Below are 16075 nucleotides of genomic sequence, written 5' to 3' on the forward strand. Positions count from 1 at the left end.
GAGAAGTGCCAGCAGCTCCGCCGCAGGGTCAGCGCGCAAAAAGTACATGTTGGGGTTCCACCCACGCACCACGCTCGACCCAGTGAACGGGGCAAAAGCGACGGCGTTTTCTTGCGCAAGGACACTTTTTATGCTCTCCAAAAGCTTGTCGCCACTGTGACCAACGACGGCGTAAATATCCTTGTTCCTCAACACCGAAGAAAGGTCCCCTGGATAAGTGGCGAATGTTGTGTTTTGCATGACAACATCCACACGCACATCGTCCTCCACAACGAAGTTCCGCGAGTGCAACGAAGCATTTAGCCCCGCAACGATGTTCCTGGAAAAATCATCAAGCCCCGGGATATTGAAGCGAAAAAACACAACCTTGACTTCTTTTTGAACCGCCGCAGACCGAGCAGCGCCACATGGAAGGGGCAGCAGCAGCAGAAGAGGGAGGACGACGACGACAAGGACAAGAAGGCACGGCGCCGCCGCAGAGGGCCGCAAGCCCAGCTGCGCAGAGCAGCCGCGCCGCCCCCAACACACCGCCATAACCGCTGCTGCCCTGCAACTGTCTTGCTGTGTAGCCTGTGGATTCCTACAGAAAGGAAGGAGAGGATTTGAGGTAATAAAAAGAGACTGAGGGGTGGCTTGCGCAAAAATGAGACTGTACCGCCTCATTATTTTTTGGGCCATCTTAGTTTAGTGATCCACAGAATCAGAGATGTGTTTTTTTTCTTCCGTTTCATTTCATTGGTTTCGGTTGCTATGACTCATTTTTTTTGTTATTACACAGGTATTGGTAAGAATCATTCCATGGCCGAGGTAGTCGTCATGGGAGGCATGGGCGTGGATGGGGACAGACGCACGTGCCCTGTGGGATGTCCATGACGGCCCTTTTTTTTTACTTCCTCTTTGTGTGTGTGTGTGTGTGTGCCCGTGTGTGTCTCCGCAGCGGTGAACGGAAAAATAAACATAGTGGCACCTCATTGCGGGACCTCCGCGTTCGCAGAAGAAGGGCCGTCGTTGGAGCGGCTGCCGGGTGCCAGTGGCAGGTGTCGTTGGGTGCCAAACAGGCAGAATAGGCAGCGAGATGGTGCGGGAAGGACGGGTGCGCCTTCTAGACGCAGGCGTGTTGCCTTTGCGGGTGTTGTTGTTGTTGCCTTTTTTGTTTTTCACCCCTCTTCCACAGCCGCACTCAATTCATTGCTCTTCCCCCGCCGCGGCCGCCTTGCCCGCGTCGCCTGCCTGCGCCCTTTCCCCGCCATAGCCTCACCCACCCCACCACACTTTCCACCCGTGGAGCCGGGGAGACTAAAAGCGAAGCGCGGCCAAGTCCGGTCGGGCCTTGTCACAGACCTGGCAGTAGAAGACGTCGTTCGGGTTGAATTTGCTGCAGCCGCCGTGCTCGACGGAACACGCCCAGCAACCGGGGGGACACTCCCATGCCACGGAGAGGGCGGCATCGATGCCGCCCGCACCGGCCTGTGCGTCGCCGAGTGGGTTGGGGTTCGCAGACAGGCACATGCTGCACATCGACTGCCGCTGGGATGCGTTGATGAACGTGCACTGGGAGCAGGACCACGGCGCGTCAGTTGTGTCCGTGCGCGTCGCAGCACACTCGCCGCGGGCTGCAGCCGATGGCCTCGGCGAGTCACAGGCAACGCACCGTCGCAGTGTGGAATCGTTGAGTAGAGTACATCTTAGGCAGTGCCACGGCTCTTCTTCTGGGCTCCCGGGTGCATGCGTCGCGGCGAGGCGCGCTTGAAAGAACTCCTCCTGCAGCACGGGAAACGCCTCCGCCACACGGCGCAGAGGGACGCAGTGTGGCTGGCCCCCACCCGTGGCTGCGCAGGTGCGGAGTCCAGGCGCAGCGTGTTGGCACAAGTACCGTAGCGCGTGCTCCACGTCGTGCGGCGTAAACGGCTTGGCGACGGATGGAAAGACATCATGAAGGATCCGCGCCATCCTGTCGAAAGGCAACGACGCGGTGGACGGGTCCGCCGGCTGCATTTCGTCCGGGGATTCCTCCAAAGCCTGCGAGACACGCGCGTGGAAGGAGCGGAGCTGTGCAACCAGCTGCGCGGGTGGAGGTGTCTGTACGGCGCGTTCGTGCAACGCCTCAAACCCCACGCGCAGCGCGGTAAGTATCGCCAGTGGCCGCATGGCCTCCTGCTGCTCCGCCGGAACAAAGAGGGCGGCCACCGGTGCGTCGTCCCAGTGATTCCTGTGGCGCCGCCGGGCACGCAGACAGTCTGTGAAGAACTGCAGTCGGTCCATGCGAGAGACGCCCCGCAGCACCTCCTCCAGCACGGCCAACTCCCCGGGCAAAAAGAACATGTCGTTGTTAACGAAACGGTACAGCAGCAGTGCCCCGTCCCGCTCCACGCACGGCGCCGGCGCCGGCGACGGCGCAACCCCCGCTGGGGGCAGGCCGGCAGGGACGCGCCCCTCCCAAACGCGGGGGGCGGCGAGGGGAAAGAGGTCCGTGGCGTCCATGTAGCGCCCGCTGCTCACCACCCGCAACGCCATAGCGACCCGCCCTGCGAGGAGCGTCGGGTGGTGCATCATCCACCGCAGCGACTCCCCCTCCGCAAGGGTGACCAGGCCAAAGTGAAGGACGTGCACCTCCTCCTCGTTGGACGGCAGCGGAACCCATTCTAGCGAGAAGAAAACGTTCTTCAAACGACGCTCGCCGGCGCCGTGCCAACCCTCACGATAGTAGTTTTCGCTGACTTGAATCGCGGCATCCACGAGGAGCAGCGGCTGCTGCGGTCGGACGCGGAAGCGGGTCACCGGGTAGAAGCAGCTGCCCTGCGCGGGGTGGTCCTTGCAGTGCGTCTCAAGCGTCTCCACCCGCCAGGGGATGTGGCACTCGTCGTCACGCGACGCCACAGAAACCCGCTGCTCCTCCTGCTCCGCCTCCTGCTCCTGCTCCTGCTCCTCCTCCTGCTCATGCACGACCTCGGAGTCTAAATTCATGGCCGCGGCGGCGTCGGCGCTCGCGGCGGTCGTCAACTCAGTCCCGCGACTCGCAAGCGAGGAGGCCAAACGCTGCATGAGGTCGTCAAGAAACTGCTGCGACGCCGCATCGCCGGCGATGAGGGCCTGTGGTTTCTCGCGTGTGTGCTCCATTAGACGCTGCAGAAACGGGACGCAGGTGTCAATAACGGCGTCAACCGGGTACGCCACCGGCTCACGGAATTCCTGAATGGCGGAGCGAAGGAGGGAGAGATCCGGGAGCGACGGTGCCTCCGCGCACTGCCGCCGCATGTGAAACCGTCTGCAGCGTGCCATGTCGGTGTAGAGGTCTGGATGTGCGTGGAAGTGAATGGAGTCCGCGAGTAGGTACTGCAGCGCCTTCTTGCGCCACACGTTGGCCAGCTCCTGCATGCTCAGCTTGATAAACTGCAGACTCTCCATTTGCACCGAGTTAAGTAGGAGCCACGCGGGGACGTCAAGGAGACGGTTGCCCGTCGCCGCCACACCAAGCGTGGCGTGGATGCGTGCGAGGACTTCGGGGATAAGGTAGAGCCGCAGCCGCTGCCCTTTGCCCACGCCCCGCATGCGGTAGGCCCCCTGCGCGTAGTCGCGGAAGACCATGTCTTTCCCCAGCGTCACCACCGCCGTGACCGACGCCGCCTGACGCACGTCCGTCCCTGTGGTGTGGACCTGGTCGAAGAAGGTGAAGCGTCGCGTGAGGGCGACGCCGGACTGCGCCACCGGCACCTTCGTTCCGTTGCCGCGCTGCAGCATCATCTGCCGATCCTTGTTGTCGAGGAACACGACACCGTCGAAGAGGGCGGGGGGCAGCCGGGAGAGCAGGTAGCGTGCGACATCCTCGTTCTCCATGTTTGTGATCAGTGCGCCGGCGTCGATGAGGGCGTGGTACGGGGGATGGGCTGCGGCGATGCGGTCCAGCACCCGCAGCGGCGTCCAGTCCGGCGGCAGCACCTCCGTGGTGACAACCAACGGGTCGGTGAGGACCGCCAGCACCCGGCCGTCGCTGCCGGGCTCGTAGAAGCACTCGCCAAGGTCGCGCGGGAGCAGGTTGCTGGGAGTTCCACTGAACCCAATGCGTCTGGTAAAGAGCATGGAGGAGCCGAGCTCGTGGCCACAGGCACTGATCTTCATGCCTTGAAAGTTCATGGTGCGGGGAAAGACGTGGGAGCACAAGTAGTAGTGCGCCACCTCCGGCAGGTAGCGGAGGCGGTGGTGCAAGGCGTGCACCGCCACCTCGTCGGTCACGTGCAGCTGCGAAAGTGGAATGCCGGAGCGATCCTGGGGCGGTGCGCCGTCTGGCGCGTGCGGCGGCGGGGTGGCCTCCGCGAGGCCCGCCGCCGCAGACGCCGGGGACGCTGCTGCCACGTTCTGTGAGGCGTGGCACCCGCCCTGCGCCTCCGCAGACACGCTGAGGCGCAGCCAGTGGTGGTACAGCCGCGCCGCCGGGCGATGCTCCTTCGGCCCCGACTGTCGTGTAAAGTCCTGCTTCAACTGCAGCAGCAGCGCCTTGACGTCGGTGAGGCGCATGCCCTCGTAGCGAAAGGCAAGCACCGTTAGCCCAATCACGACGTCGGGGTGGGCGAACTCGGAGCTGCGGCTGGGCACGTCCTTCGCGACGAACGGAATCGCCATCAGACGACGACTCAGCGGCATCCGTTCCCGCTCCTCCGCGGGCACGGTCTCCATGTCCTGCGGCTGCATGAGACCGAATCCCACACGGTCAATCTTTGCCAGGACGTGCGGCAGAAGGCGGTGCAACCAGTCGTGGGCAAGGCAGAGCAGTTGAATCGCAAACGGGGTGAAGTTCGCGTTCATGGCAGACCCCAGAGCACTCGTCCTGGCTGGGCGCACGGGATGGAGCAAAAACTCGGTTGTGCCTGCACGGAAGGAGTCCCAGTTCAGTGACGCCGCGAAGGATGCGGTGGGCGCGTGGAAGCCAAGCCGGCTCGCCCGCCGGATCTCGTGAAGCAGCCACAGCTGCACCCACGGCAGCAATGCCGGGAGCAGCAGGCGCTGGTAGTACGCGTGGTCGAGCAGCACGAGATGCGGCTCCCGCTGCAGGGCCTGCATCTCATACCCCTTTCCAATGGCGTCGCGGATGCCGCTCAGCAGCGTCCGTTGCAGGCTCTGTCGCTCCTCCGGCGCCCCGCCCTCCTCTGCGAGGTGCTCCTCGGCGGGGCGTCGTCCGGCGTCGCAGGCGAGTGCGACATCGAAGTGCGCCGCGTCCGTCAGCGCCGCGGAGGATGTTCGGCCGCGGTGGTAAAAAAACACCGCGTCGAGCAGGTGCATCGGCAGCGTCCAGCGGGGGCCGCTGAGGTCAATGGGGTGCTTCAGCCCGATGGGGAAGTTCAGCTCGGAGCGGAGCGGGTGCAGCAGGACATCCACCTCGTCCATGATGAGCACCCCGCGCTGCCAAAGCTGAAGGATGGGCGTGATGGCGTCTGCCATGGCGGAGCGCTGCTGGGTTCGGCGAAGCAGCCCGCGCGCCTGCACCGCCACGCGCTCGTCGGCGCCGCCGTGCACGGCCTCCAGCTCCTCCGTCGGCGTCGTCGCAATCAGGTGCAGCTGCTCAATCGCCTTGAGAAAAACGGACTTTATGCACTCCGGGGCGGAGATGAGAATGGCGCGGGTCTTGGCTGCGGCGTCGAGCTTCTGCTGCAGCAGCGCGATGCTGTTTGTGTCCGTGTCCTCAAACGCGCGGTCAAACTGCAGGGTGTAGATTTGCTTCGGCACCACCACACTGAAGCAGCGGCGCAGAATCCCGCGCGTCTGCTCCAGCAGGGCGGTCGGCATCACCTGCGTGACGAGCTGGGCCCCGTCGGCGAGGATCAGCGCGAGCAGCGGCCCCACGACGGTCGTCTTGCCCTGCCCCATGATCATCTGCTGCACCCGCGACACCCCGGCGCGGGCGTTGGCGACGAACCACCGCACCATCTCCACCTGGCGGGCGCGCAGGAGGAGGTTGTGCAGGAACTCGAAGAGGAGGTAGCGCGGGTCGAGCGACACCGCCGCCCCGTCCGCGGCGTCGCCCAGCGTGGCGTAGTGCCGCCGGGCGTTGAGGAGCTCGACGGTCTCATTTTCCAGCTGCAGCATGCGTCCCTCCAACAGCGCCACCACCTCCTCCGACAAAACACGTAACCCGCAGCCCCCCTCGCCGCCGCCGCCGCCGCCGCCATCGCCGTCCGTCGAATGCGTGCCACCCCGCTCCAGCGCCCCCACGTCCACGCCGATGGAGAAGCGCTGCAGGAGCTCCTGCAGTCGTTCCCGGCCGCCGTCTGGGTCCTGCGCCAGGACGGGGGCATCGCCCACGGCGTGGCTTGCGCCGCGGAGGCGTGCGCAGAGCTCGAGAAAGAGCACGAGTTGCTGCACAGCCTGTTTCGCCTGCTGCGCCATGTAGCTACGGTTGGCGAGGAGCATCAGGAGGACAAGTTCCGCCTTTATCCGCTCGATATCCCCGTGAAACGGGTTTACCGCCCGCAAATCGGTCGCCATGTCGCTGCTCAGCAAAGCGCCCAGCAGCCACTCCAGTGGAACGGCAGAGCGGCAGCCTTGCACTCGCTGCAGCCGGTACTCCCGCACACGCGCCCCAGCACCGTCGTGCTCCTCCCTCGCAGCTTCACCGTCGACCTCGGTGTCGCGCTCCGGCTGGGTGGGGGTGCAAATGTCATTGGCGAGGTGCAAGGCCGACGCGGTGAGCTCCAGCACCTCCGCCGCATCCGCCGCACTCAGGTTGGAGAGCGCGGTGATGCAGTTCTGCAGCTCCGCCGCCGAGGTCCTGAGTGTCGCCTGGACGGCGCCCACGCGGCCGTCGCAGAGAATCACGCGCAGGCGCTCGCGTGTGAGGGTCGGGAGGGAGTAGTGCACCTGCCGCCGCTGCTGCTGCGCAAAGCGCTCGGCGTCCTCCTCAAGTCGCGTTAGCAGGTGCCTTGCGAGCGGGGTGCTGCACTGCGCATGCTGGTGGAGATCAAACGGCAGTCGCGAACGCCCCCCGCCACGCTGCGGGCCCTCACTGTCATCGGCGGGCACGGCGGCGGAGGCGGCGGCCTCGCCGCGAACAAACGAGGACAGCAGCTCCACCTCGCTCAGGGGGGCGCCCAGGAGGGCCGACAGCCGCCCCCGCATCCTCGCTGCATGCGTTGACGCGGTTTGCTCCTCCGCCTCACGCTGCTCCACCCACGCCGTGGCAGAAAGCGCGTGAAACGACAGCCGCAGCTGCTCCATGCCTGTGTTCGCGGGGACGACACGCGGCCGCAGATGGTCGGTCATGCGCACAAAGAACTCTCGGCTGCTTGCAGTAAAGCTCTGGCTGCGCTGCAGCCGCTCCCGCTGCCGCAGCACCGCCTCTTGTCGCTGAAACGCCCCTCGCGCCACCTCATTCAGGGACTGGTAGAAGCGCACAAGGACGTGCGGCGTCGTCTGCGCCCCGCTCTCCCTGGTGGAGGTCGTCAGGTTGACGCCCTGACGCATGCGGTGCTGCGCCCGCACCTCCGTCACCGCCTCCGGCCAAGCGGCGGCGGGCGCAAGGTCCATCAGCTGCAGCACAGTGGCGCCCCACGACGGCAGCGCCGCCGTCTCGCCGTCCCGCTGCACCTCCCGCCCCCAGCGGGCGTGTCGCAGGTGAAACCAGCGACTGAGCAGCTGCCCCAGCGTCGCATGCACGTCCTCGCCAAAGAGCTTTGTTGACAGCAGGCCATTTTTAAGGCAGTACAAAAAGTAAAACCCCAGCTTGCTGTTTGCCCCGGTCTCCTCATCGAGAAGCAGCTTATCTGCCCAGAGGAACTCCACTAGGGCTTCCTCCTGCAGGCCATCCGCCTCCGGGGCCTCGTAGGTGAGGCGCCGGGGCCTTTGCGGCTCAATGCGGGACCAGGGGTAGAGCAGCAGGCGCTCCCAGGGAAACCCGCAGCGATCCATCGACGGCGGCTGCATCTTCACCGCCACATAACACTGCGGCGTCAAGGCCTGTGGGGTCTGTCTCTGCTCCTCCCTCACAAGGGCGGCCCACAGCTGCAGTTGGGCACGAACAATGGGCGTTGCCGTGGAGCAGCGCCGGAGAAGGTCCAGCACCTCCTCACGCGTCAGCTGACACGCCTGGGAGACGTGGCGCTTCTTACACAAGTACCCGGCAAGCTCAAGGTGCAGGGGCCAGGGAAGCTCCTGCGGGCTGTACTGGATAGCGTGTGCCAGTTTGAGTCGCACGGCGTGGGCGTCGGGAAACCTGTCAGGAAGTGTTCGCTCCATGAGGCTGAACATGAAGGCCTCCTCCACGCTGAAAGCGCAGTCCGTGTAGCAGGACTCCAAGGTCCGCATCGCCTCCGTGTAGTGCTGTGTGGCACACTGCACAACGGCGTAGTACAGTGCGGCGCCGAGCGTGGGTGGGGTGAGAAAACTACCGCACGGGTGCACCGCAAAGAGATAAAACGGGGACGCCACACTCTCCCGCCAGCGCAGGGAGGAGCGGTCGAAGAGCAGCAGCGGGCTGAATGGGTCCTCCCGCACCTGCATCGCGATGAATTCGTGGTTTGGCACCATCAGGGCAAACCCGCCCGTGCCGTTGCAGAGCGTCAGGCACTGCTGAAACGGCCGCCGCAGGTGCCGCAAAAAGTCACCGGCGCCGTCGTGCCGCACGTTGCGTGGGACGTCGTCGGCCTCGGCCACGTACCAGCCGGGGTGGTCGACGAGGTGCAGGCGCAGCTGGCCGGTGACGGTGTCAACGCGCGGCTGAAACCTCGCGCGAAGCCGTGGAAGCTCGATGGAGGCGACATCTGCCATCGTCGCCGCCTCCGCCTCCACCTCCGCCTCGCGCTGCTCGTCGCCGCCGGGTGGCGACCGCCGCGGAGACACGCGGCCCCACACCAGCACGTGAGAGCAGTCCTCCAGCTCCGTTAGCAGCTGCCGCAGCGGGGCGAGGGCGGGATTCCGCAGGAGACTCAGCAGCACGAGGCCTTGTCCCTCTCGCGCCTCCTCCGGCGACTGCCGCAGCGCACCGTCGTCGCTGCACGTCTCCGCCGCCGCATTCGACGCGGCGCCTTGCTGCGCCCGCCCCTCCACGGCGGTAATCGTGTCGTGGTTGGCCGGGTCGAGAGCCCACTGAATCGCCGCCACAACGTCCCCGCGCAGGCGCCGCAGCAGCCAGCGGCACGTCGCGTCCGAGAGGGGCGTCAGTGCGCTCCGCAGCAACGCCATCTGTGCGCCGCCGCAGCTTGCGCCGTCCTCCACCTCCTCCTCCTCCTCGGCGCCCGCTGCGGGTGTGCCGCTGCCCGTCGCACGGCTGCTGCCGCCGCGTGGGCGACGGTGTGCGGCGTTCTCCAGTCGCGTGACGACGCAGTCCGCCTTGCCGGGCCGCAGCCGCACCTCCAGGGCGTAATTGAACCAGAAGTCCTGCGCCTCCCCCGCTCCGTAGCCGCGAATGACGCTGCCGTCGCCCTCTTCTTGCCAAAAGAGAAACGCCTCGAGGAGGGCGCTGGGCAGCAGCCCCTGGAGCAGCCGCGCCGGCAGGTACATCTCCCGCGCCCCCAGACGGGCGTTGTAGCGGTGGATCTCTATGCAGCCCTCGCACCGCACCCGCCGCGTCAGCTCCCCGGCTTGAAAAGCCGTGAGGCGCAGCTGCTCGCACTCGCGCGGCCGCACCACCAGTGCAAGGCTGTGCAGACAGTAGCGCTGGTTCGAGGTGAAGACGAGGGAGCGGTACATCTTGCGGGCGTGTGAGACGAGGTTAAACACGTGGAAGTGTGGCGCAGGGTGCTTGTACGCAATCAACTCCTTCCAGGTGGCCCGCTCTCCCTCGTCCGGGTACTGCGGGGCGTCGTTCATGATGAAGCGCATCACCCGCACAGCACCTCCGGTGCCGTCCTCCGGCCGCTCCTGCGGCGGCGCCGCGTCGCGCGCCTCTGCGACGGGGAAGTACTTCATGCTGCCCCCGGGAAACTCCTCGCGCAGCACCGCCCGCACAAGGCCCACCGCCCACCGCTCCGCCCGCACCGGCCACGGCGCCTCATCGTAGACGTCGACAACGCGGTTGAACGTGACGCCGTCGTAGGACGCCGCGTGCACCGGCTCCTGTGAAAGCTCGCCCTGTAGCACCAGCGGGACGTGGACGCCCTGATCCAGCGGACTGGGCGCCGTCCACTCAATGACGTCAAACGGCGTGCCGACGACGTGCACCCAGTGACGGTGTCTGTGGCGCATCACGAGGCCGCACCGCAGCGCATCGTGGCCGAGGATTGTCTCAAAGTCGGTGAAGTGCGACATGCTGTCGGGCACCGGCTTGAGCTCCTCTTTGCGCCAGAACAGCTCACAGGAGTGCATGTTTAAGACGAGGCCTGTCGCGGCAGGTCCGCGATAGACGCCAGGCGAAGCCAATCGCCACGAGGACGTTGCTGCCTCCTCGTTGGACGGCTGCGCAGCAATTGCGTCGGGGCCTCCGGCGCACGCCACTGACGGCGCACCTCCCGCCATGCTCCCAGCAGCGGCGGCGGCGGCAGCCGCAGTGCCCTGCACGTAGTTGCGGAGCACGACCCTCTTGATGCGCTCGAAAAGGGCGTCGAGTTCCTCCTGGGGGAGTGCCTCTATGTACGCCAGCATGTCGTGCATCTCCCCCACGATGCAGCTGAGGATGGTACTCTCCGGGACATCCGCGGGCGGCAGTTTAAGCTGCCGCGACTCCGTCGTGCTGCGGGCGTCGCTGCGAAAAAGATTCGGTAGCCGCACCGTGTCGTTGTAGTGGCGGCCACGGATCTGCACAAAGACGGCGCGGCGGCGACCACCGCTGAGCATCAGCTGCTGCCCCTCCTCCAGTACTTTTTTCGCCCTTCCGGCGGTGTCAAGGCCCTGGGCCTGCAGGAACCGCTGCAGCTTCTCCTCCGGCGACAGCAGACGGTCCCCCTCCTGCGCGGTGAGCTGCGTGCGCTGCATGCCCATGCCAAAGCTGTGCCTGGTACGCACGAAGAAAAGCGACTCGAGCTGCGACACCAAGTGCTCGTGGGACGACGGCGCAGGGGAGGCGGGTGGCGGGGCGTCGGTCGTGCGTGCCTGGCCGCCGCCCTCCGCCTCGTCGTCGTCGAGGTCCTGGCGGGCCGCCGCGGCGCGCTCCGTCGCCACCGCCAGCTTCCACGCCGCACGATGGATGACCGCCAGGTAACTGTGCAGCACGCACTGCGTCGGGGTGTCGTCGTTCCCCGCGGCCTCCTGGCACCACTCCCTCAGAATCGGCTGCACCGCCGCGAGGAGGAACTGCAGCATCGCGGCGTGGTAGGCCGTAATCGTCGCCAGCTGCGCCGAGCCCGCCAGCGACGCCCACCGGCGCACACGCCCGCAGAAGGCGAGCACGTCGCACACGACCCCCACAATGAACAGCACGTACGACGCGTTGGCGCTGTAGACTGAGGTGGGGCCAATCTCCCGCACCCCTTCAAGGATGCGGCGCAGCGGGTCAAGCACGGAGGCGGGGCTGTGCCGCAGCTCATTCAGCAGCAGGCCGTAGGTGGTGCCGAGGCAGGACTCGAAGTCCTCCGCCGCGAGGTCGCCACGCAGGCGACGCTGCTCAACCACCCTTCGCTGCTGCTCCGTGAGACGCATCGGCACCATCGTTGGGGCGGCCGCCTGCAGCGTCTCCGGCGCGACAAACACGTCGGGCTCGAAGAGCACCGCGCAGAAGACGCTCTGCAGGGCAGGGGTGAAGAGGTACGTGTGGCGGTCCTGCGAGGCAAAGAAGTCCAGCACGAGCGGCAGCCGCGCGTAGGGCACCGTCAGGCACGAGAGCAAAATCTCCGACTCCTCCTCGCTCATCGTCCCCTCAAAGGTCGGCATGGCGGTGGCGTGCAGCACGTCGTCCTCGGTGGGGTGCTCCACGCCGAGGAGGCGGCCGACGTCGATGGGGGAGTGCAGCAGGAGACCCTCGCCGTAGAGCAGCTCGCGGTCGCCAAAGCCCGTCACCACGAGGTCGGCAATGTCGCTGTCGCGGCCGCGCACCAGCACGCACTCCCACTCCGGCGGGGAGGGGTTTGTGCGCCAGCCGGCGTTCATCTGGCGCCCAGGGGCGTCCTCGTCGAAGGTGAGGCGCCACGTCGCAAACTCGTCCAGCTGCCTGCGGCGGCGCAGCAGCTGCGCATCCCGCATCTCCATCGTTGCCAGAAACTTTGTGAGGAGCACCATGTCGCGCAGCCGCCCGAACTCGGGGTGCTCTCTCGCCAGTGAAGTGCGGTGGCTGCAGAACCACTGCATGAGCATGTCCATCTCGGAGCCCGCGGCGGCAAACCCGCCCGCCGCGTGCAGACTGTAGCCGCAGCTGTCAAGGAGGCGGCGCAGGAACCGCACCGTGACGCTCTCCTTGCGCAGCTCCAACTTCTCCGGCATCCGCAGGTCGAACAGCTCGTGGGCGCAGTGCCGCTGCTGGAATGTGATGTAGCGCACGATGGCAGAGCGCGCCAGCAGGAACTGCGGCCGCACCAGCTCCAGCGTGGCGCTGACACGCACAAAAGGCAGGGCGTGCCTGCCAACGGAGGTGGAGAGGTAATACCCGCCGTCACTGTTTAGCATAGAGGCAAAAAGGCTGCATTGCCCACCGCCGCGCGTGCAACGGGCGACTGCGTCATACACGACGAGAATAGCCATGGCAACCAAGCAGCGCTTGGAGTCAAAGGCCCGCGTCGGCACCTCCACCGCCTGCCACGCCGTGGTGTACGACAGCACAAGCGAGTAGATGTTTTCTTGTATGCGGGTCTGCGCGTCGCCGGCGCCGGCGCTCGTGTTGCCCGCCTCGGGCAGCGCCTCCTCCGTGTAGAAGCTCGCCACAACCTGTCGCTCTTCCCCCGGCACCGCGCGGACGTCGGTGCCCGGCGGCAGCGGCAGCGGCACAATTTCCAGAAAAATCCACGAGATGAGCTCAATGATGTGCATTTGAATCGCCACGCGCGAGTTGGTGCAGCTGTGGCGGGCGCGCAACCAAAGCACATCGACGGCCTCCACCGCGCGCCGAAGCGCCACATCGAGCTGCGACCACCCCGTCACACGACGCATGTCGCTCATCTCCTTCATCTCCGGCAGAACCGTCTGCACCGGTTGCCCGTAGTACGCCACGGTGGAGACGGACGGCAGAAGACTTGTGTTGGCGAATGCGCTGTCCTCCACCGCCACGCGGCACTGCTGTGAGAGCCTAAATTCTCGCTCCTCGCCCTCCTGCAACTCTGTGTTATCCACGTGCTCTTCCGACACCCCATTCGTGGCGAGGCCGCTTCGCAGCGTCTGCGGCTCCTTCGGCAGCGCCTCCACCATGCACTGCACGGCAACAAGAAGCTCCAGCACGCGTGTGGCATCCGCCTCGCTGAGTGCACCGCCTTCCCCAGTGAGGCGTTTATTTGTGTGGTGCGCAAGTTGGGCAGCACCGCAGCGGAACATCGCCACATCTACCGCCCTCAGCGGCGTCGCGCCGGTCCATGGGCCGCGCGGAAACAATGCCGCCTCTGGGTCCGTGCGAAGCGCCGCCACACCCCGCCGGTGCACCAACCGACCGTCGGCGGCGAAGAGGAGGAGCTCTGGAACGTGGCTGATGTCCAACTGCTTCAGCAGCTCCGTGCACGGGTAGGCGGCGCGGGGGAAGGTAAACATCGACGCGTGCTCTTCATAAGCCTGGCGATCGCGATCGCAGCTAAGAAAGAGGAGTTCGACGCCGGCCACCGCGCCAAGCAGCCGTGGAGTGGCCTCCGAGAGAAGCGCGGAGAACTTCTTGCACGGCGGCGCCTGCAGCCCCCCGCAGTAGACGAGCACCGTCTTCGCCTTGAAGTGATCCTCGGCGAGGAGAACGTTCTCGCCGCTCACCAGGACGATGTTCGACGCCCGCGCGGTGCGCCAGAGATCGTCCATCGTTGCCGCCGACACCGTGTCGTCGACCCCGGCACTTCGCAGCTGCCGCAGGGCCCGCCGGATGCGAGCAGCACCGGCGTCCGCATTTCCAAGCGCACCGTCGGCGTCGTCTGCCTCGTCGTCATCGTCGTCGCCGCCGCCGCGGCAGCCGCGAAGGAAACGGCGGGCAACGACGCTGAGGTCCTCCGCCGCACGCATCATGAACTCATACTTGAGCGCGTACTTTATGGACTTCTGCACGGGGCGTGACCGCACGCCGTACTGCTCCAGAAGATACACAAGTGCCGTGACGGCCCCCTTGATGGCGCTCGACGCACTTCGCGCCACCGTCGCGCTGTGCTCGTGTACGGCGGCCGGGAAGCAGCGCATGGCGGCGTCGGTTGCCGGCTGCGTCCTTCGCCGCTGCACCGCCGCCGCCTCGTCTTCCTCCGCGTCGTGGTTGTCGCTGGAGCTGAGCAGCATCTCCGTCGCAAACCGCGGCGGGTCCGTCAGTCTGCGCCCCCGCTCCACGAGCCACGGGAGCAGCACGTCGTAGAAGACCTCCTCGCGGATGTACTCCGACCGGTTCTCGGGCGCGTTCCCACGCATCCGCAGGGAGAGCAGCAGCAGCCAAAAGGCGGGGTCCAGCAGGCGGGCGCTCGCAACCCCCTCGAAGCGGAGCAGCGGGCACGAGACTATTTTCTCCGCTGTCTGCCACGACGGGTGGTACGAGACGCCTTCGCTGCCGCGATTGACGACGACGACGTCAAACACCTCAGGCCCGCGCCGGTGGATGAGCAGGTAGACAGCGTTCGCGGCTTTCAGCCCGACCCAGCCACTTGGCATCAGGAGCCACTCCCCCCGCGCGAGCCCACTGACGACGGACACTGCCTTCTTTACGATCGCGAGCACCTGCTCCGGGCCCTGTGCCCGTTCCGCCTCCTGGGCAAAGTAGTAGCAGCGGCGCAGCGCACCGTGTGCCCGCTGAAGCGACTGAATATCCGCCGCACTGAGTTGGCGCAGCAGCGGGTGTGAGATGGTCGCCTGCCCCTCCTTTCCCAGCGAGTGCAGGAGGAAAGCTGCCGTGCCGGCGCCGTCCGAGGTCGTCACGCCAAGCGTGTTGATGCGCGAGAGGGCCACGTCGAGGGTCAGCAGCGCCAACGCCACCCCGCCGCCCTCCAGCGGGAAGCCTTTGCCCTCCACGTACGGGTCCGCCATGAAGCCGGCAAAGGAGGGAAGCAGCCAAATGTTCCGCTCGAGGTTCCGCAGCAACTTCACGCGTTCCTCCTCCTGCCGCTTTTGTGCGGCGGAGACGGTGTTCACCGACACAACCTCCGCCACGGCGGCGCCGATGAGCATCAGCTTCGCGTTGTTGCGCACGCCCAGCTGCAGAAGCGATTTGTCGTCACTGTCAGGGTCGTTCAGTTTGGGCTTGCCGAGCAGCTTCTGCATCGCGGGCAGTACCCCCGTCTGGGCGTAGAGCTGCTCCTTGAGCCGCAGCAGAGTTGGCGGCGTGGGGCCATCCGGCAGCTCCACCGCGAGGGCCTGCGTGCCGAACTTCACCTCCACACGCATGACGCCGCTCCCGCCCACTCCACCCCCGCACCAAAATGGACGGCCACCAGCCCACCGCGCAGCCAGCCCTAAACACACGTGGAGCCCTTCCACAAGCTGCCGGCCGTACTCTTTTTGTTGTTGTTTTTTTCGTGTTTTTTTTCTTTTGCGTTAACTAAACACAGACAGACGCCAGTCAAAAAAAAAAAAAAATTAAGGGCGGCAGTACCTGCGTGTGCCTCCCTCTCGATCTCTCTCTCTCTCTCTCTCTCGCTCTGTGTCTTCGCTCACTCTAACTAACTAGCAGCTAAATAACGTACGGGCGTGCCTCTTGTTTCGCGCAGCAGAGCCGCAACAGCGGCCGCCCACAGCACACGCAATGAGAAGGAGAAGAAAAAGAAAAGAAGGATGAAAAGGCGAAAAGAAAATGAGCCGCAAAAAAAGAAGAAAAGACATCGCACACGTCGCGGCACACGCCGCCAGCGCCCACGGCGGTGCGGCGGCCAAAGCCAAACAGCGGCGCGGGCGTCCGTTCAGTTGCTCATGACTTATCAATATTCCCCTGCTCCCTCTTCCTTTCGCCTCCCTAAATTTCCCCTGCGCAGACTGAGCACAAAATCCTCGGCCCCGTTTCCGTTTATTTACCGCTTTTTTTTTCCTGTTTTATCTGTTTCTCTGTTCTCTTCGTTTCTTTTCTATT

At 65.5% G+C, this 16075-nt stretch overlaps 3 protein-coding genes across 3 annotated transcripts in view, besides 4 other annotated features; all 3 read right to left on the reverse strand.

Annotated features, from left to right (window-relative positions):
• On the reverse strand, nt 1–534 carry Tco025E_02740 (receptor-type adenylate cyclase; the record flags this gene model as incomplete). The annotated part of the gene is made up of 1 exon (XM_029369663.1): nt 1–534. A coding segment is annotated over one exon (534 nt), but the record flags the coding sequence as incomplete, so codon positions are not given.
• Nucleotides 535–898: 364 nt separating this feature from the next.
• Nucleotides 899–929: a microsatellite.
• Nucleotides 930–1296: 367 nt separating this feature from the next.
• Tco025E_02741 (uncharacterized protein) lies at nt 1297–15396 on the reverse strand (the record flags this gene model as incomplete). Its single annotated transcript, XM_029369664.1, has 1 exon — nt 1297–15396. One exon carries the CDS (start codon nt 15394–15396, stop codon nt 1297–1299), a length of 14100 nt encoding a protein of 4699 aa, XP_029230213.1.
• A 111-nt stretch (nt 15397–15507) lies between these two features.
• Nucleotides 15508–15543: a microsatellite.
• Nucleotides 15544–15614: 71 nt separating this feature from the next.
• Nucleotides 15615–15669: a microsatellite.
• An 84-nt stretch (nt 15670–15753) lies between these two features.
• Nucleotides 15754–15796: a sequence feature (GA-rich).
• A 242-nt stretch (nt 15797–16038) lies between these two features.
• Nucleotides 16039–16075, reverse strand: part of Tco025E_02742 (uncharacterized protein) — a gene marked incomplete at both ends in the record, with an annotated part of 312 nt that continues 275 nt past the window's right edge. The window contains one exon of the mRNA XM_029369665.1: nt 16039–16075. This exon is cut by the window's right edge and continues 275 nt beyond it. Within this exon, the coding sequence (XP_029230214.1) occupies nt 16039–16075 (37 nt within the window).

Source organism: Trypanosoma conorhini (assembly GCF_003719485.1).
Source record: "Trypanosoma conorhini strain 025E chromosome Unknown Tco_14.4_contig_00113, whole genome shotgun sequence".
Classification (NCBI taxonomy): domain Eukaryota; phylum Euglenozoa; class Kinetoplastea; order Trypanosomatida; family Trypanosomatidae; genus Trypanosoma; species Trypanosoma conorhini.